The sequence below is a fragment of the Condylura cristata genome, unplaced genomic scaffold (assembly GCF_000260355.1).
Source record: "Condylura cristata isolate star-nosed mole 26May11 unplaced genomic scaffold, ConCri1.0 scaffold00009, whole genome shotgun sequence".
NCBI lineage: Eukaryota > Metazoa > Chordata > Mammalia > Eulipotyphla > Talpidae > Condylura > Condylura cristata.
Window position 1 is genome coordinate 43,154,034 of NW_004567110.1, and position 20,758 is coordinate 43,174,791.

At 36.4% G+C, this 20,758-nt stretch overlaps 1 protein-coding gene across 1 annotated transcript; it reads right to left on the reverse strand.

Moving 5' to 3' along the window:
* Nucleotides 1–2,519: 2,519 nt before the first annotated feature.
* Nucleotides 2,520–18,559, reverse strand: GDAP1 (ganglioside induced differentiation associated protein 1). Its single transcript, XM_004679789.2, has 6 exons — nt 18,324–18,559; nt 17,618–17,810; nt 8,774–8,947; nt 7,478–7,572; nt 6,465–6,579; nt 2,520–5,501 (listed from the first exon to the last, which is right to left on the reverse strand). Exons 1-6 carry the CDS (start codon nt 18,438–18,440, stop codon nt 5,119–5,121), a joined length of 1,077 nt encoding a protein of 358 aa, XP_004679846.1. The 5' UTR covers nt 18,441–18,559; the 3' UTR covers nt 2,520–5,118.
* Between the last annotated feature and the right edge of the window lie 2,199 nt (nt 18,560–20,758).

Genomic DNA, 20,758 nt, shown 5'->3' on the forward strand with positions numbered 1-20,758 from the left:
CCTTTAATGGGCACTTTATTGTTTCCTTGTCTTAACTATTGTAGATAGTGCTGTTGCATGGTTATGCAATCTAGCAATCTCTGCCTTCATTTTGGACGTTTTACATTTATGTAGTTAATGTTTTATATAATTATTGCTAGTGTGTATTTAAACTTATCTACTATGGCAGCAGCAAATGGAATTTGTTTTCATCTCTTCCATTTTTTTTTTAATCTTGTTGTTTCTTCCATTGCTATTTTATTTCTGTTTCATCTATTGTCTGAGCTCCTTTCTTAAATTAATGTTTAGTGTTCTTCTTGGATAGGTTATTTTTAACTTATCACAGTCTATTTCAAATAAAAATTATATAGCTTCACACTTTACACTTAACACCACTTCCTTTTTCACACTTCACATGACATCTCTTCACACTTCATATTTTATAGACTTAGTAGCATTATGATAGTATCACCCTATTTACCATCACTTTCAACTTGTGTGATTTTTAGTTATCCATTTACTTCTACATATATTACAAATCAATGCAGATGGCATGTGGCAATATCTGAAGATTTTTTTTTTGGTTACAACATGGAACTACTGGCATTTAACAGATAGAGGCTGTTATTAAACATCCTGTAACACATAACATAGTTGTACACAAGAATTCTCTAACCAAGATATCCATAGTGCAATACTGAGAAACATTAGTCTAACATGAGTTTAATCATGGTCCTTACTTCTGTGACTTTCTTCACTACACGAGTTCTCATGTACCTGGTATGCCCAATGTAGTCAAGCTTTGTATATGCCTTTTCTTCATGGGAAGATTTGTAGCATCACATTACAAGGCTGTTAGTGAAGAAATGTGAAGAATTTGTGGCCATTTTTACAGAATAGCCAAGTTGCTGCTAGTTCTAGTAATTTTTAGTTCATATCCTTTCTTAATGAAAATGTGTCCTTTCTTTCAAGCATTGACCTTGATAAGTAAAATCTTAATAAATGTAGGAACTATATCATCATCATATTTTAATTATGAGTTATGTAATTTTATGGGCGATTTTGTTGAATGTCAGATTTTTTAATTCAAAAAAGTTTAATGAGCTAAAAGTAAAAAAGCTATCTTATACATATTGGCCATATACCTGTAGAATTACCCTTTTGATTAGGAATTTATTAACTCATATAGATATAAATAATATTGTTGACATGAACATAACTATTTGCATTACATTTCATTAACATCTTCATTTTCAACCAACTGTTGGCTTCTCCTAGTAAGGAAGATTCATGACAGCACATTTTAAATCAAGGAAACAAGTAATAAGTGAAAGGTTTGAAATCAGAAAACACATAGCCTTCCCAAAGGAGTGTTATAATAAGTTACCATTGATCATCTATACCACCCTAGTTAGATCACAAGATTTTCAAGGTTCCTCTTCCGCATATTTGTTCTCCAGCTCCAGATGGCCTTTGGTCTTGTAACTCAGAGCCTACACTACCCCACTGCCTTCTTACCCACAAATCTTCCTAAAAGCTTTGTTTTAGTCCTAAAACAAAATTCAGGCTCAATTCAGACACAGGTATTACCAATGTTGTTTTCATCACTGTGCTAACTTTTTTCTTTAATATTTATTTATGCATATAGAACTGGGGTTCACAGGCCAGAGGTGCAGGGGCAGTGAGAGGATTCACCACAGAGTGGGGAGCAGAGCAGACAGATCAAGAAAGCACACTGCTGAGGGGAGCAGGAGGTGGGTCAGGAGAGGTCTGCCATGCCATGCGGATCACCTCAAGGTTGGGGATCGAACTCATGCTGAAGTGGCTTTAGCTTCTTAGTGCTGTGCTTTAACCTGCTGCACCACCAAGGATGGCCTATGCCAACTTTTTAATACGTGAATAAGTTCACTTTCACTCTCCCTCTCTTCATTTTATAATGCAATACACAGTTAAAACTAGTAGCCTCACTCTGTACTTCCTTACTTGGGTTGGAATCTACCATACTACCTGTAAAATATAAGTGTTCTGGGAAATTATGAATAGAAAATAAAGACATTCAATATGAATAAGTAGGAAAGATAAAGATAGGCCAAATATTTGGCATAAACAAAATGAAGGTCATACCCAAATATGAACCTGTTTATGGCATTAACTTGACTTTTGTGTCTTTACCATGGTGGGATTATCTTTCATGAGCAACTATGAAGTTATATATTCACTTGACTTTCTATGGGTATTTAATAATGCTGGGTTTTTTTGTTTGTTTGTTTACAAACTCAGAAAATAAGGACAGTTAGATTATCACTGAAATTGCCCTGTAATACAAAATAGTCAGTTTCCATTTGATAGAACAGAAATTAGTGGCTAAACTAATGAAGGTTAGATGGCAATTTTAATATTCATAGCACAAATCTCAATAAAAGAAAGAGAATTAGCTATATCAAAACTTTACACAAATAGCATAAGTATATTTGAATAAACATGTGACAAAAAGCTATTTGAAAGAAGTATTTTCTTCATGCTTATCATTTTCATATTATCACCTGTGAGGTGGATGCTGCATTAGAACTCCCTATTGGACAGTATTAGTATATTATCCCTTAACCTACCGTACACTGTAAAATTGTATACATCTAAGTCTTGACTCAGTGATATTTATAAGGAAAATATGGCATTCTATAGCTAAATACTTGGGATATCTAATCTCTGCTTATTTTATTCCCTCTAATTATGCTTTGATTTTTTTTAACAAAAAATACAACTGTTTTCTCAAAAAATTACAAAATTAGTGCTTTTAGAGTTCATATTTATTCTCCAATTACCTTTATAGATCTTACAGACAGATAATCTTGATATATTTATTACATTCAGCAACATCAAAAAATTCTACAACTCTGGTGTCATACCAATAATTACTAAAAAATCAAATAAGCAATTTTATAATACATTAATTTATAATATCAGCAATTAAGGAGAGTGGAATTACAGTAACAATAAGATAAAACCTATGTATTAAGACATAGACAATGTAACTTAGTATCTCAAGCATTTTTCTACATGACATTCATACAAATTTTGAAAGTGAGAAGCACGTTAGCCAGTTATCAATAATCATGCAAAGGAAAAGTGCCTATTTTGGTAAAAGTATACATTCAGCTCTCTTACTTGACATTGTGTGGCAGTCATAATTTCCAAAGCATTAGAAATCAATATTACATATGCCTCGAGCTTTTTTAAAGATGATCAGATTAAGATACCCTCATTTCAAGAACTAAGGTCATTAAATTTATCATCACTTGAGATAGCGCACAAGAATTGTTGAACCTGAGGCCCAATATCAAACTCCTAGATGAACAGCGACATCTAGTGGTCACTAGTGGTGTAAAATTAAAACAAATGCTGCTCTCCTACTAATTGTTGTTGGAATGATTCTATTCTGGAGATTTTAATTTTTGTAAACAGGGAACATCCAGTTGATCAAAATTTTCTAAAACAACTGGATAATTAAGGGAGTCATAGAATCATTTTACCATCAAAAATGTACTGTTTCCTAGGTAAGACGGTTTCCTATTAGTGAAAAAGTCAGCACATTCTTTAGCTATTTTGCAGTCAATCTGAGTTAATCCAAAGCAAGCGTTGTTCACTGGAACCTTAGCTCAGCTTTCTCTGTATTCTCCACCAGAGACCTGAAACTATTCTTAAGACCTTTTGGCCTTGAGAAATCTATCTTCCATGTCACCATGAAACATTTTTCCTAAGCACGTACTGTGTGATAAAGTTTTGTGATTGCTCATGGATACACTCATTACAGATGGAATGAGTCTCCCACCCCAGAAAGCCGAGACAGACCTGAATGAATACAGGGGGGCGTCAGCATCTATACAATTATTTGATCCTATAAAACAAATGCCCATGGCTAAGACTAAGATTCTCTGTAATCTTAGAGGCTTTCTTGATGATCAAAAATAGATGCAAGCCCAGGATAAGAGTTTTTGCACATGAGCCTCCCACATGAGCCTGTTTAGCCCAGGACCATCAAAATATCTATTACCCAGTTATTTACTGTGCTAGTGAGTAGCTAGGACATTCATCTACATGCCAGTTGTGCGCATAAAAGGGATGTGGCCCTCCCCCCAGTCACTGAAGACAACTGTCCATAGGAAACATTTGCCACAGGTACCATCAAATTGGAGGAAAGTTGGGGGTTGCGGGGGAAGGAACCACATTTTTTTTAAATATCCCTTTGGTTTCAGGTAAATGCCAGGCTGTCATGTTCCAGTGAGCATCTCATATACAGATATAAGCAACTAATGCACTAAATCAATGAGTGGGGTTTATCAGCATTTGACTAAGGTCAAATGAGTTGCTGTAAATGTAAAGCCTGGGATTCTTTCTAACGTATTACCCACCCCCACCAGTAACTCTCTGGTCCCCTTTTCCCAAAAATTCTCAACAAAAGAAGGATGGATGTGAGGAAGGGACTGTATGTCGTTAAATGTTATGCTTACCAAGGAGCCAGGTGCCATCAGTGGCACTGGAGACACCTGGATGTTGTATTTGATGGCTCTTCACTATTAGAGGCTTCATTCTCCCTCCCTCCCTCCTCTTTTCCTTTATCTCCCTTAGTTCTGCCTAAAACTAGCAGCTAGATAGTATGAAGTACTGCTGTACTCTACTGCTGTCTGATCTCTATGATGTCTAACAAAAATGGTGGCTGAACCCCAGGGAAACACCACCAACTATTCAACTCTCAGCACATTCAGATGTTGAATGGAAGAGCAATGGGCAATCACAGGTTATTACTACAGTCTACTCATAATAACTTCTCCAAAAAATAATTCAGAACTTTAGCTGACATTCTGAGCTAAAACTTTGCTCTCTATCTGACATTATTTATATATCTTGACCTTGCACACAAGTTTTAATGATGGATTACTTCAGATTGGCAAATAAGTCATCTCAAAATTACCAGCTCAGAAAAACATTTTCATTGCCTCCTCTCCCCACATAAACTACCCAATGAGGAAAATAAATTATGTGTGTTACTAGTTGCCCAGGATCATTCTTCACTGAGCCAGGAGAGTACACAGGGTCTTGCTGAAGGGCTGGATAAGTTGCCACCCCTAGGTCCCTACAAACCTAGAAATAACTGGGCCTGGGTCTAAGTGCTAATATCATGTTGCCAAGTCTCTTTCTGAAAAGCATAAAGGCAAAATAACCCATTCCTGCGAGCAAACCAACCACAAGGGTGGTGCCAAGAACTTTTGGGGCCCTTTTCTTGGCCACCCGGAATGCTGTTGGCAGCACTGCAGAGATTAATATATTGTTGACATGTCCTAAAACCTTATTAAATGTTTTTCTCTTCAAGACACGCTCATAATAGGTCTCCAAATTGGGTCGCTTTCCATTTCCCCAATTTCTCCTTGCAAACCCCAGGAACTTCAGCCGATGCAATGTGACAGCAAGAGAGACATCTGCCAAGGTGAAGGCTTCTCCACAGAGCCAAGGCTGGCGTCCCTCTTCTAATCAGAGAAAGGGACATAGAATAGTCAGTGATGGACTAGCACCATTCAGAGGGATTCATGGCTGTCTGTGGTCTCATCTATCTTTTGGCTGCCTTTTTATTTTTTTTTTTAGGGCAAATGTGAGAATACCAAAAAATTAAGGTCACGGTATATTTTCTTAAAGTCACATTGAGTGATTAATTTTATGTTAAAAAAAATCAAGGTCTACACAAATGTATCCCAAGTCTAGGTATCAGTCATCTCAGGTCTCTAGGTGACTCACAGCACATCTATTGTTGTAAAGGACACTGAGGACTTGTGAGCCTCTGGGCTCAGGAGCTAAAGGATATTTCCTTCTGGTCTAGGAAAATGGCAAGTGTGATTTAGGGAAATCCATGAAGCTGTTCCTGATATGTCACTCTGATTGCTGCTCTTAGTTGTTTATTTAAAGAAGAGAGTTTCTACTGTAAAACAAGTTTCACACAGAATGGTCTTTTACTCTGTTGTCAACTGTAATAGTGCACATGGTTCATGTAGGCCCACCTGGCCTTACATGAAGTCAGATGATAAGTATAATCCAGGCTTACTCGCCAGTCAGCCTGCACACATATACATGCTTTAGTTTGGGGGTTATCTCCCTAAGTGAAATATCAGAGCAAGCATTCAGTTACCCAGGTTAGTCAAGCAAACTAACTACCATAATTACAGATTTTTCAAACAGCTACATAGGAAACTTGTAATCATGATTTAAGATTTTTAGAAAAATCCTTCACCACTCATAGGTCATATCGATGCAGAGTTACAGTTAGACCTGGATTTTGCTGAGTTAAATATTCTTGTTATCATATTTAACTGTTTGTGAATAATGAAAAAAAGAAAGGAAACATGGGCTACAGAACATTTTTTTACACATCTAAGACTATTTCTCTAAATGTTTCTGGTGTTAAGGCAAACAGAAAAAGAATACAATTGAGAACCTACCTGGGGTTTCTTCGTTTCTTCTTTGCAATTCAGTTTCAACCTGATCCAAGACTTTCTCCAATTCATCAAGTATCTTCTTCAAATATTTTATATTGTCATGGTCAAGCAGCTTTGACTAATTAACAAAAATAACTAAATGGGTTATTTAAGCCTGTAAAAAAAAGTCTGTGAAGAGCAAAACAGATGTAAATGCTTATAGAGTTAGAAACTTTATTTTAAACAAAAAGGGGAAAAAATAGAGTTAAGTTGCTTAAATAAAGATAGTGTTGGGGGAAAAAATCACCAGAGGGCCCAGCCTCACTGCACCCTGGCTACTGTTGTGGGACCAGATGGCCAGGGAGGGCAAAAAATAAAAGCACAGAGAAACTCCTGTCATCCAACAAAAGAATGGTATTTCAGCAGAGTAAATGATCTTAGATAGTGGAAAGGATGAGAGAAAAAAACAAATGCAGTGAGTGAGAGAGTGCATAAAAATAAGGAGCTTGCTGTGTGTGCAGGCATTACTTTTGAGAAGATCATTTAACTAAAATATGGCAAAGAAAAATGGCAGGTGGGAGAAGGTTAGAAATATTGATGTTTCTCACAGTTTTCATGTGAGAAACTATGTTGTTGACCCTCAGGGAAAGAATTGACAGAAAGAAAAAGAATATCACTGATAAAGCAAAGTCATCCTCCTTGGGAGGAAAACAATCTTAGGCAGGGCTAGGTAGGCCTTAAAGTGGCCATGCCTGAAATCACAGGTACCTAGAATATTGTATTAACCTGCTTTTGTAATTTACAACTTTCCTTGAACAACCATCAAGCAGAAAATCTGCTTCTTAAGTGACCATTTTTAGGTTGGAGCATCAAATCTAATAAAGAAAATTCTTTCTAAAGCAGAACAACAGTCAAAGCTAATGTACACTGATGACTTGAATATCTGATAGAACACGTTCTAGAAACAGCAGTAATTACAAAAACACACAACAACTTAATGCAAATGATGTCAACTGAACACAGCCTGCTTTACTTACTTTAAGTCGCTTCTGCTTGGCAAGGTATGCCTCTTGTAAATCTGGGTTTTCTTCAGCAAGTTTTTTTAGCTCAGACTCTGTGTTACCAATTTGGCCTGATGATAAAATTATTTTTGAAACAGAAAATTATTTCCATCTTTTTATGCTAAAAACTAGAGGGGAAATGATGATATGAGCTGTGGGGTTCATGCCCTGCTCTGCCTTGGACAGATCCTCTCCATGCCTCAGTTCCCCCACCTTTCAATGGATCTCCCAGAGCACCTGCCACATGGGTAGCAGGGAATTGGAAGCACCACAGGAAATACTTAGAGCAAAGCCCAGCACACCCATGTGCTCAGTGCAGGACGCCTGTTCTACCTTTCAATACATGTCAGGTTTTCTGCAATAAACCTTTATAGGAAGTTAAGGGGGAAACCTTATTTAAGAAAATTAGCAACTCTCAGTAACAGAATTGTAATCAGAATAATTATGAAGAGCAAAAGGAGGAATAAAAGAAAGGGGAGAGGCAAGAAGAAAAATGGAGAAGAGGAGGGAAGAGAGGAGAGGAGGAAAGGTATCAAAAAAAAGAAAAATAATATAAAATGAAGTATGATGTACAGAGTTTCTATTTTTAAATCTGTACTGTTCCTTGTAAAACTGACTCAAAGTCCAATCACAGCCACCATCCCTCACCCTAAATTACCTGTATCATCAAGTACACATCCTTCTGCTCCATGTCTTAAAGACTGGCCCTACTCTGCCAGGACAGGAGGAAAGGAGAGAACTGGATATCACCACTCAACTCAGTAATATCTCTAATCTGAATTTGAAGAGGACTAGTGGTTCGATACCCTGCAGTCCTGCTCCCTTGGGTAGTAAAACAAAAATTAAGGCCAAGTGTGAACCTATTCCCCTAATAGGTAAATCATATACAGTGTCATACTGTTACCTCAATAAAGAAAAAAACATATTTCAAAATAAAGGTTATATTAAAAAATGTGAACGCAGATACCCATAATTGCCAACAGAGTCCAGCTTTCCTGATTCCCAGTTCATCTATGCATTTTGCCACAGGCTGTTTCTCTAAGGCTTATCCAAGCTTGGCCCTCAAACTCAAGTGCTATAGACAGTGACTATTCAGCTGAAGAGTTAAGCCAGATTAAGCAGACTAGTAAAGGCCTGATCTACAACATGGACACCCATGAAGCAAATTTTATGACTCTAATCCCAGTATTTGCTCAGTGAACAGGAGATGTGCTATGTCTCAGAAATGAACTGAAAGAAACTTAACTGCAGATCTTTAAAGTTTTTACATACTGCGAATCCTTGTTGTTGCATAAGCTGGGATCATGGAGTCCACTGTTAACTCGGGATGTAAAATGCAGCCATGTGTATAAGCATCCATTGGCAAGGAGTCCAGCAGCTCTCGATAATGCTGGACCCGTGGGTAATACATGCTTCCCTGGTCAGGCATTAACCTGGGTGTTTTTTCTAAAATGCACACATAGATACACAAGAAGGAAACGTTACAAACAAGATATTATATCAAATGCAAACACAAAAACCCCCTCATCATTAACCTATATCAGAGCATTTCAGATTGTCTCTCCACCCAAAAATTCAAACTTTGAAATTTCCTGATGTACCAGTCCAGATCCAAAACCATAATCACAATGGTTTTCTCTAGCTTCTCTACCTTGCAAATTGCTATTTAACTTTCAAGGGCCAGGTATAATAAGCACCTCCTCCACGGAGCATTCTCTGGCTTCCTACAACTGCCAATATCTGACTGGATCAGAAGTGCTCTGTGCTACACAGGCAAAATGCCTTGTACATACTCCATTATAGTCTTATCACTTTAATTATATCTTCTCATCCTATGAATCCCTTCAGGCCATGAAACCAATGTTCTAGCATCGAGCATATAGTACCTCCAAATTTTTAAGCCCTTGATGAAGGCTAGTTAAATGAATGATAGCTTCTTAGGGAAGATAAGCAGGGACATTATCTTCTAGACTCCAACAAATATCAAGATTGATCCTTTTGATACTGTATGCATATGATTTTCAGTTTCCATGGCATGCACAGGGAATACCTAATATTTTATCTCTGGGAAATAGGATCTGTATAGATCTTCATTTGCTGTCTTAAATAGAGATTTCTTGAGGGAAGAGACCATATTCTGGTCTCTGTTGAATACCCAGCGGGTAATGTAATGTTTGGTTTATAGTAGGTTTTCAGTAAAATTTAGTTAATAAATCAGTTAATGGATATACTCCCAAGCTTCTAATTATAGGTTACTTGAGCTAGAGAACCATCTTAGCAATTAATGAGAACATTGAGTTACAGAAGCCAACAAGTTCTCCCAAGATTCCATAGCTAGAGACAGAACAAGAACTAATGTCATCTAACTCCTAATGCAGGCTCTTTTATCACATACCATCTTGAAATAGTTTATTTTTTAGAGACTCTCCAAGAAGAATAAGTGTGACCTAAATGTCAGGGTTTCATCCCTTCCTAATAACTTTCTACTTCTGATTCTCAAACTGCCCCTGGAAAATGCCAACAAACTTATTCCAGTAAGTGAAAAGAACCATCTTAACCTTATTCTTTTTTTGTTTTGTTTTGTTTTGTTTTAGTTTGGAATATATATATTTAATTTAGAATCCTTTTGAGTATCCCATGCTCATTCATAGATGATGACAATTCTGTTATCAACAGAGCATTTCAGTCTCATTTCATAATGCCAGACCAAGTAGAACGAGATATTTAGTCAATAGGTTATTTCTGACTCTCTTAGAAAAAAAGGACAAAGATTATTCTTCACACCAATAGGTAAATATTTAGTTCCCTTTTGGGGAGTTCAACTCTGAGACTGTGAAAGAATAACCAAGAATGAAACATCAGCTATTTACTGTCCACTAGTTTTACCCAAGTACAACACAATTTCTACTAAGTGTAAGTAAGCAGGTCTAATAACTACCATCATCAATGTAGTTGTGAACATAACTGCTACTTTAATATACCTACAATAACTTGATATGCTAGGAATATATCTGTGGTTTCTGGTAATAAAAAAAAGTCACAGGCACTTTTCATATTGCTGTGCATTGTTCCTATTAGAAATAAAAGGAAAATGGGCCCTCCCTGGTGGCACAATAGGTTAAAGCATAGCACTATGAAGTTATCACAGCCACTGCATCATGAGTTAGATCCCCCACCAGGGGGTGACCCACATGGCGTGGCAGACCTCTCCTGACCCAGCCATAACTCCCCTCAACAGTGTATTTCAGTCAATCTGCCTGTTCTGCTCCCCATTCTGTCTCTGGTGAATTCTCTAACAAAGCCCTCTCTGCACCTTTGGCCTGTACCCCAGTTCTGTATGCATAAATAAATAAGTTTTAAAAAAAGAAAAAAAGGAAAGGAAAACATAAATTCATAAATTTCTGTTGGAGATTAATGACAATAAAGATAAACTTTTTGCCCTCTGAGATGCTTTAGCATTCTATTCGCAGGTCTCTATATGTATTCTGACGGTCACTGGGTAGCCTTAACATATTCCCAGGGAATCCACAAACTCAAAGCTATTTTTAGAATAACACTAAGGTGCAAATTGCTTTGTCACTTGTATTCTCACTCCTTTGGGAGATTTCCAGGTGCTAAACAGCACACTATAACTCCATCATGCTGATAGTTAATGGGATGTGTGTTTGTGTATTCTTGTGTTTTAGATTTTTCTGTTTTAATTTTAAAAATGGTTTAAAAAATAGATACAACACACATAAATAAAATTCTCAGAGTATCCTTAATTTTAATATGAAGGGGCCCTGAAATAAAAAAAAAGGTTAAGAACCACTGTTCAAAGGGTCTCAGAACCTTAGGTTAATAAATACAATGTTATGAAAATTTTAAATGCCAGCCAATCACTCGGTTTATGGCTACTGTCTCTGATTGCTTTATGGTATCAGGCCAGGGGCTTGTATCAGAAAGGCAAACTACTTCCTTTCTGGAAAGTGAGTAAGAGCAGGAAAATCATCTAATTGCATTCTTGGGGAGTTCCATCAGGCCAAACCTGAATTCTTCAAAGGAGGGCAAACGTTTATTTTTTTTTTTTAAGATTTGTTTATGCATACAGATTGGGGTAAAGGCCAGAGTAGCAGGTGCGATAAGAGGATTCACCAGAGACAGAGTGGGGAACAGAATAGGCAGATGGATGAAGTACACTGCTGAGGGGAGCAGTGGTTGAGTGAGGAGAGGTCTGCTGCACCAACTGGGTCACCTCCAGGGCCTGAGATCAAACTCACACTGAAGCAGCTGCAGCTAGCTTGCAGTGCTGTGCCCTAACCCACTGCACCACTAGGGAGGACTGGCAAATGTTTAAATCCATGAAAATAATTTTCTTCTACTCAGCACACCATTGCTATATAGCTATCTCCTAAGATACTTTGTCAGGTAGTATGTTAAATATCCAGTGAACCCAAATTCTCTCCCAGGCTCATTTTTCTTCAAAAATGTCCCATCTGTTGCCACACATGCAGTGTGCTGTCACTCTCTTCACACCAGAGCACAGTTATCTTCACTGCCTCTGGAAAAGGAGTTTTTCAAAAACAACTGGGAATGTCCTTCAAACTTTACAGGGGAATCTATCCTCTCACTCTAATTTTATTTTATTTTCCAATCTTTCAGAAAGCAAGTGCTTTCTGATACTGAAAACTCAAAATCTCCTCTTGGTATTCTACCACAATCAGAAGTGGAAGAGCAATAGAAGGCCTACAGGGGCAGGCCAGGAGTCAGGGGCCTTAAGGAAGAAGGTAATGAGAAGATTCCCTAGTCTGCAGTGCTGCTGTAGTGTAAGGCAGGATTAGTGACTAGACTGAAAGACTAAATAAAAGTAAAAACACCAACTTGGCACAAAACCTAATTTCCTAGGAGAACTGAGTAGGGGACAGGGCGGGTTCTATGTTACACCTAAATTCAGGCAGAAAATTAGAAACATATAAAGCAGAGAGATGTGACAAACAACTGTGAGAGAAAAGCAGAGACTTTTCCTTTAATCAGAAAAAAATAATAAAGGCATTATGCAGCCATTTAATGAGTACATACATGGCAAGTCCCCAAAAAGCTTGGAAGAGTTATAATGGCCCTGATCCACTTTTTAAAATTACATTTGGTTTCCCCAAGAGCAAAAAATAAAATGAACTTAAGAATTTAAAAACATAAGCTTCCATTATTTTCCTAAATTCTTCACTCCGACTACCTGCTTTCCCCAGCAATGGCAGGTAAACGATGTATGATTGAGCTTTGTTTTCAAGAAAGATATCCCCCAGGGCTGTTTGAACTACTTTGCAGGTCTTCCAAATCAGCTCAATGAAAGCACAGGAGACTTCTAACACTCCCCCTTTGGTTTTTGCATTTTACTTAAATCATTTAGTGATTATATTCATATACAGATAATATGTATCATATAGCTGAACAAAATCATATCCTTCATCTAAACCTATACCAGGCTATTAAAAACATAACAATGGTAAACAACTAAGTTATGGCCTGAACTAGAAGATAATGATGACAAACTAGAAAGATCAAATCTGAACACAGTTAAGAAGAAACTCACTGTCAGAGTATTTATGTTCACTATATGCTTTCTTCTGAAATTCTTTTTGAGACAAAACCAAATCAGCAACACTATTTTCAGTAAATTTTATATCTCGAATGTTTAACAATTTTTAATTTAATGCTTAGACTTAACCAAAGCATTCTTAAGTGGGGGGGAGGGGAATCCCCTTATCGTTTGTTGCTGTTTTTGAACACACATAATATACAACTAGAGCCTCTGTATTTTAATGGCCCCATCGATCCACTAAAGTTGGACAAATCAGAGTAAAACCAAAAAGCCTTACTTTTTAAAGCCACTATTTTTCACAGAATCATGACTTTTAAAGATTAATTTTAATTTCCCTAACATATACTTTATTTTCTCCACATTGAGGTAGAAACTGTGACTACAATTTCAGGAGCTGTGCTAGGAAGCATGTAAGGTTATTCAGCTCTACCAAGTGCCTTGTTATTGATACACAAAGTTATTTACTATGAACCTTAACTATAACTTACATAAGAGGTTGTTAATGTAACAATGACTTCCAGAATAATGTCCTTTTAAAATAAAATATAATTGACTTTCCAAATGTATTGATAAAACTATATATTTCCTAGTCAGATTTATATGTGATATTTTAACATCACAGCAGAATATGTTGAATACTTAATCAAATTCTAAGTCCTAAGAATACTGTAAATAATACATAGATATAAAACATGGGACATGATTACCTGGAACTATTATAAAATATAGTAAATTACCAAAATACAGTATTTATCATATGACATCCTTAATTCTTGGTTACCTCTGAGTTTTTTTGGCAGTAATAAATAGTATATGATCTAGTATTTTGTAGTTACTTCACATGCACTTTGCATTATCTAGTAGCTAAATTAAAATTCAGTGACAGGAGAGGCTATGAACTGTATAAGAAATATCTGTATTTTCAAATTCATATTAGTGTGTTTCTATTCCCTCTGGCACATCCGCTGTTCTTGAGTATCACAGCATTGCTTATTCTCATACCTCATCTAAGTTAATCAATGGTTGCATTAATGTAACTATTCACTGCATGCCCAGAAAGAAAAAGGTGTCACTTTCATTAAAAAGCAGCTGAGTAGTGGCCCTCCCTGGTGGCGCAGCGGGTTAAAGCACCGCACTGAGAAGCTAAAGCCACCTCCGCATGAGTTCGATTCCCGCCTGCCCCGGAGGCGACCACATGGTGTGGCAGACCTCTCCTGACCCGCCCGCTGCTCCCCTCAGCAGTGTACTTCCTCGATCTGCCTGTTCTGCTCCCCACTCTGTCTCTGGTGAATCCTCTCACCCTCCGCATCTCTGGCCTGTACCCCAGTTCTGTACGAATAAATAAATCTTTAAAAAAAAAAAAAAAGCAGCTGAGTAGTAATAATAGCACATGCATGTATTACAGAGAGGCTTGGCTTATTAAGTTTAAATAATGAAATTGTCTTTGCTGACTAGTAAACTTCTAATGACTTGGGGTCTTTGAAATGTCCCAGGACCTTGACCATTTAACACTGACCATTTAGCAGCAACTGAAATAACATATGAAACAATACCTCTGAGACAGGCCTTGATTGAGCTACCATAGCTGAAGACTAAATGCTTCCTTTGATCTAGTCTAATCTCAGAAATATCACTGAAGTCTCACCAGTGTTGCATATAACTGCTTTCAAGGAAATAAAAGATAGCAATCACCCAACTTCGATAATCACTTCTTTAGGCAAAATCTCATAAAGGACTGCCTTGGTTTTCAAATTAATCCCCCAAAACTACCACTTACTTAATGAACTCATTGCATAAGCTTAATTTGTAAATGTGTAACTAATGACTATGCAGTATGGTTGAGAAAGGTCTACATGTCAGCAAGTCATCATTTTTAGTACAATAACCAGCTGATAGCTTCATAAAGGGTTACAAAGAGCAAATGACAACAAAAGAGATACCAGTTCACTATGCTGTTCATTAAATGATTGGATATACTTAAAGTTTCCTAGTATAATTGTAGGCAACTATATATTTCATGAAACCCATTCACTTGTTAACATTCTAATTTACCAGTGCTCCTCAAATTTCAATGCTTAATTAGACAAAAAATGTTCACGTTCCAGGCAGCTCAGATATACCATGTTCTGAATAGATGGACACTTCTGAAACAACTGGTGACACACAGGCCTTTAATACTATTACTAGATTTTATTGATAACTTATTAGCAAACCAGGTCACCCACCTTTCCAATTGAATAACTAGTCTCTTGGAAAAGAGAGAAAGTGAGATAAGAAATGATTTGGTCTGCTTTATCTCTGCAACTGATAAAACCATATCCAGAAAGACAAAAGTCATCAAGAATGTACAACAGGTTAATGACAGCTTCAGAGCAAGAGCTAGGATTCTTGATTGCTCATTTGCTCTATTGGTATAACCAGAAGGAAAGTCCTTAATTTCCATATTATCATCTCAACATTTAGCACACACTGCCTTTTCCTCTAATTCAGTAAAGAGTAATTAAGAGAAAGAACCCTACTAGATCTTTGGTGGGGGGTGCCTTTATGACATACACTTATCAATGTGTATGGCTATACTTCTGTAACTTAGGTAGTTCTATAAATCAATGATATGTCAATGTAAAAAAACAAAATAACAAGAACCTAGTATTTCCCTTAATAAGCATCACTTTAGCAGGAAAAGAATGTATAAACTTTGTTTATAGTCAAAGGAAAAAAAGCCTAGGAACTTTTAGATAAACATGATAATGATTACTGTGTTTTAAATATCATTTTCTAAGAGTGAATTTCTTAGGAGACACAATATAAAAAGTGAAAAAGACAAGGGAGAAAAGGAAAGGGGTAGGAGAATGGTAGTATTCAAAGGGTAATAACAAGACAGGCATTTTCTATTGAAAATTAGAAATATTTTTAAATGCAGATTAATGGAATTCTTATACTATCAATTTGTTATATTCCCATTATTATTATAATAACTTCTTCCAAGAAATAACAAACCCTCATTTAACAGACTTTCCATTTCCAAAAAGCTTATGGTTGAAAAAAAAAATTCAATTAGCCCCCAATTTCAACATAGCCCTAGTATATAGGTTTATAAGGTTAGCAAGTAATGGTGAAGGAGAAAGAATTTCATTAAAATCTTTGTTTTTTACATCAAAGGCCACCTCTGTTTAAACTTCCAATCAGAATCCTAGCAAATTAAACACTTGGACTAAGAACATGGGTAGTCTTTTCTAAACTAACTCCCTGTGGTTTCCTGCCCATTTAGGTCTATTTTCCTTTGAACTACCTCAGAGATTTTTTGATCTAGTAATTGCCTTACTCAGATTCCAGTAATTTAGGGTTATATTCTGGTTTGATCCTGCCCAGTAAACATAAGCGTAACTACTGGTAAATGGAGAATAAGTTGTATCTCATGCTACTTGTTCTTCAAAACAGTACTCAGCTGAAAGCCCTTAGTTCTGCCCTCATTTCTGCCAGTATATATTTGTGTAATCTTGGGAAGATTAGTAAATCAAGAGTTCACCTCAAAGGTCTGTTATTAGAAACAAGTTAAACAATGAATAAGTGGCAATGACCTTGGAAGACAATCCGTGTAGTATGCAAGTCTTTCAGACTTGCTTCTATACACTACTGATCTTTCAATATTCTTTTTAACTGTTTCTGTTGCTGGAATTAACAAGTGAGATATTTTCTAGCATCATACTCTTACAAGTCTGAAAAACCTGCATACCAACCCTACTCTGACATAAATAACTACATTACCCTAAGCAACCCCTGTTTTTCTTTCCTTATATGCAAAATGGGAATTAGAAAGTCTACCATGCCTGATTTAGATAGATTCACTTGAAGACTGAATAGAACAGAAATTATAAAGTGACTGACAAAATAGATTGTCAATAAATAATTATTAAGAGCAATATATAAGCTTAATCCTACAATTCCTTATAAAAGACATGACAGTCAAACTATATACAAGGGCACCAACATTCTAATCTACTTTGCCTATGACTTAGTCCCATTTTCCCTCCTGTCTTTAAGGTGGAGCCATTTTCTGAAACTGATTCTCATATTGTATTTTAGATTCAATATTAGAATCTTGACTTCAAGACTAATAAATTGTCAATGTAAACCACAATTTGTAAATATGTAATATATGTACTTATGTAAATATATATATTTATATATAATTTATTGAAGTAACACTGACTTACAACACTGCATATGACTGAGAGGTTAGGGCACACCTAACCTCTCAAGTGAATTTGAAAGTTCCAACACTAAAATTTGTAATTTACATGAAGTTTTTTTTATACAGAATTACACCAGCTTATACAAAATTTGTTATTGACCTATTTTATATTTGTGTGCTTATGGAAATGGAAAAGTTTTTTTTTTAATCACTAAACCATCATCACCAAGATGGAAAAGGGAGGAAGAAGACATGAAGGACAAAGGAAGGGAGGTGAGGAAGGGTAGGGGACACATAGTGTGTTGAAAGTAAATCCAAAAAAAATCACAAATAGCCTTAACATTACCATCCAGGAAAGTCTGTTCAAGATAATCAATGATCTGAGTGGCCTCACAAATAATGTTTTCCCCGTGGATAAGGACAGGCACTTCTCCAGTTGAGTTCAAACGCATAAACCAAGGTTCATTGTGTTCACTCAAGGGCAGACTTACATCATGTTCCTCGCACTTCAATGCCTTTTCAGCAATTACCAAGCGCACCTGAAAGAGGTCACACTGGTTACTACAAAGCATGTAAGCTTTCAATTAAAGGACATCCCTGGGTAACACTAAGCAGCTTTCTTTCAACATTCTTTTTAACTTTCTCTATTGCTGGAATTAACAAGTGAGATATATTCTAGCATCTTACTCTTCCAAATTAGAAAAGGTAATAAGTAATGAAATTTTTTCTGGCTATATTAATTCTTTAGCCATCCTCCTTTATTACCACTACTTTTGTTGTGACTTAAATATGATTAAGGGTCACACACACACACAAAGCTGAAATGGTAAGAGGTTAGGCCTTTTTGAAGAAAACCTGAACGAGAAAGAATCAAAGACACTGTAGATCAGATGGTTGCAGGAAGGTGCTTCACTGCCTCACTCTCCAAGGCCCAGGGGACAAAAAAGGCCTGTTTCTGGGTGGGTGGGCCCATAGTCCCAGATGAGACCCAGAGGGAGCTGTCCGGGTGCTGAAATCCGATGCGCCTTGCCCGCCCCTGCAGAGGCCTTTACCTTTTGAGAGCTGAAAGAATGCGTCCAGTGGTACAGAATGAGCTTAACCTCCGAGTCTGACTTTCCTTCCGCCATCAAGGGAACGTCCTCTCTCTGCTTGTCCTGCCTCTGAGCCATTTCAGTGTGCACAAACGGGAAGGGACTCCACTGTCCGCTCTTTATTTCTCCCACCCACAGAGCCACAGCAAACCGTCGTTAGTTTTTCCGCGACGCCTCTGGGAGTCAGGAAAGATGAGTTCAGGGGAACGAAAAGATCACTGGGAAGTGTAGTTTCGCAGCTGAGAAAGCTGCTAAACAGAGTCTGCAAGATGTGGGGGTGTTTGCAGACCGGAAACCTTCTAGAGTGCAAAAGTCACCAAAGAGGTGCAATTGGGTATGTTTTAGGGAAAACAATCTAACATGAGTCACTGAACAATGAGTCAGTGAACAATGAGTAATGTTGATTGAAAATTATCATCATTTTCAGAGAAGGAATAAAAGGTTGTTCAAGTATAAAGGCAGCAATTTCCCAGGATACCTAGAGTTCCTCCTGGAGAGAGCAAATGCCTTTGGCAGGAAAGGAAAGTTCCTGTTGACAAAAAGCAGGAAAGGAAGATCCTGTTAACAAAAAGCAGTATAATAAGGTCTATGTGTTTTCTTTAGAAGATGCTATTATGAAGTCTTGCAAAAATAACAATAAATCTCATAACTAATAAACAAAGGCAAGGTAAAATAGCCTCGCTGTTAAACACATAAATTTTAGAGCAGAACTACCTGCAGATAGCTAGAACAGACTATCTTGTCCTGATTTTTCAATTTTCCCAATTTTTCAAATATAGATGTTTATTTCTCTCACAATGGTTTTGTGAAAACTAAGCAACTAAATACAAAATTAAGCACTCAAGACAGCCTGGCATATTATAGGCACTCAAGTGTATTCACAAATTCAATGGTATTTTAAGCATTCTCTTTTATAAGCATAGTCAGAATCATATATTTTTAGTATTCAAAGTATCTGTAGACTAGATATTATCGTATGCCTCTTAAAATTTGGTATCATAGTCAAGTAAAACAAATCTATAAATAGGTGTTAAATAACAATAAAATGAGTACCTGTATAATTCATTCAGAAAATATTTGTTTAGCATCTACTGCATTCCAAGTCGCTTGACCCTAGAAGTACAAAGATTTGTAAGTGTGAATGCCTGGCACCAAAATATAAGTCTGATGACAGAGTTAACAAAATATACAGACATCTGGAATAGGGGTGAAAACTGTTTGTCTTAAGGTGCATATAGGGTTGTATGAGAAAAGAGGTGTACAACTCAGTACAAGAAAGGCACTCTGGATTTAAAAAAAAAGAAGAAAGAAAACATCATGTGATCCCACCCCTTTAAATACTCATTTGTTTTATCTGTAATTCTTTTTAATTCTTAAAGATTTAATAGTGTTTTTTGTACTTTAAACTTGAAGTGCTGTAGCAAAAGTAGTCATTATTGATTTTCTTTTATCAATTCACTCTTCAAAGTAAAAATGAGAAAAGCAAAACTTGAAAGCCAGACAGTGTGGAGTTTAAATTCTAGCTCAACCCCTAACTTGACCTCGCTTGACCTTCATGTTATCAAGTGTAAAATATGTAGATATAAAAGTATATGACTGCCATGGGAATTCAATGAGAAACAGTATTAAAACATTTAAAACTTTGGTTGGAATATGGCAGTTGATATAAGTATATGTGTAAAAGCCTTCCACTGACATTAAGAAGACATTATAGTAGACTAGCATGTCTCTCTTTAAGATTCAACTACCTAATTAATCCCTCTGCATTCTTCTTCAGAAGAACTATATTTTTAACTCCCCAATTTCAGATTCTGACATATATTTCCTTCATTTACTTAATCACTGCAATATCTGAATAAACTCAATACTCCTAAGAGGCTATCTGTCACTTGCAGCTAGAAATGTCCAAGATATGTATAATGTATGGTATATTGAATATACACAACATAGTACTGTGGGTATATAATGTGAGAAACATTGTTACAATGGCAGCCACATCTTAATATAAAATATACCAAAGTAACATACTGTGCACCTTAAATTTGCAAAACATTACACATCAAATTTACTAATGACTCATCTTTTTTTTAAATTAGCCCTAGCAATAAAGTGCAGGACATCAAGCACTTAGCCTTTTCTCTATCACATTTCCCAACAGCAAATCCAAATAGCAAATGAACTGACTGACTACTGTGTAGGTATTTAATGCAAATATTCATAATCTTGATAGTACAAATGTGTACAGATTTCAGAGTCACCTTATCTATAAAATTATAATTAGAAAACTCTATATAAACAGGTATATAGAGTCTGGAGAATTTCCTTGAGTGAAACAATTATGATTTGCATAATTCATGTCTTTGCTTTGATCAAGTTTAAATTTATATAGAATTTTA

Excerpts from the sequence above, each read along its gene's own strand:
- GDAP1 (XM_004679789.2), bottom strand. The coding sequence starts at position 18,440 with ATGGCTCAGAGGCAGGACAAGCAGAGAGAGGACGTTCCCTTGATGGCG. Across the intron at positions 8,948-17,617 it reads TGAACAGACTTTCCTGGATG|AAAAAACACCCAGGTTAATG; the intron begins GTAATGTTAAGG and ends TGTGCATTTTAG. Across the intron at positions 6,580-7,477 it reads CCAAGCAGAAGCGACTTAAA|TCAAAGCTGCTTGACCATGA; the intron begins GTAAGTAAAGCA and ends TTTGTTAATTAG.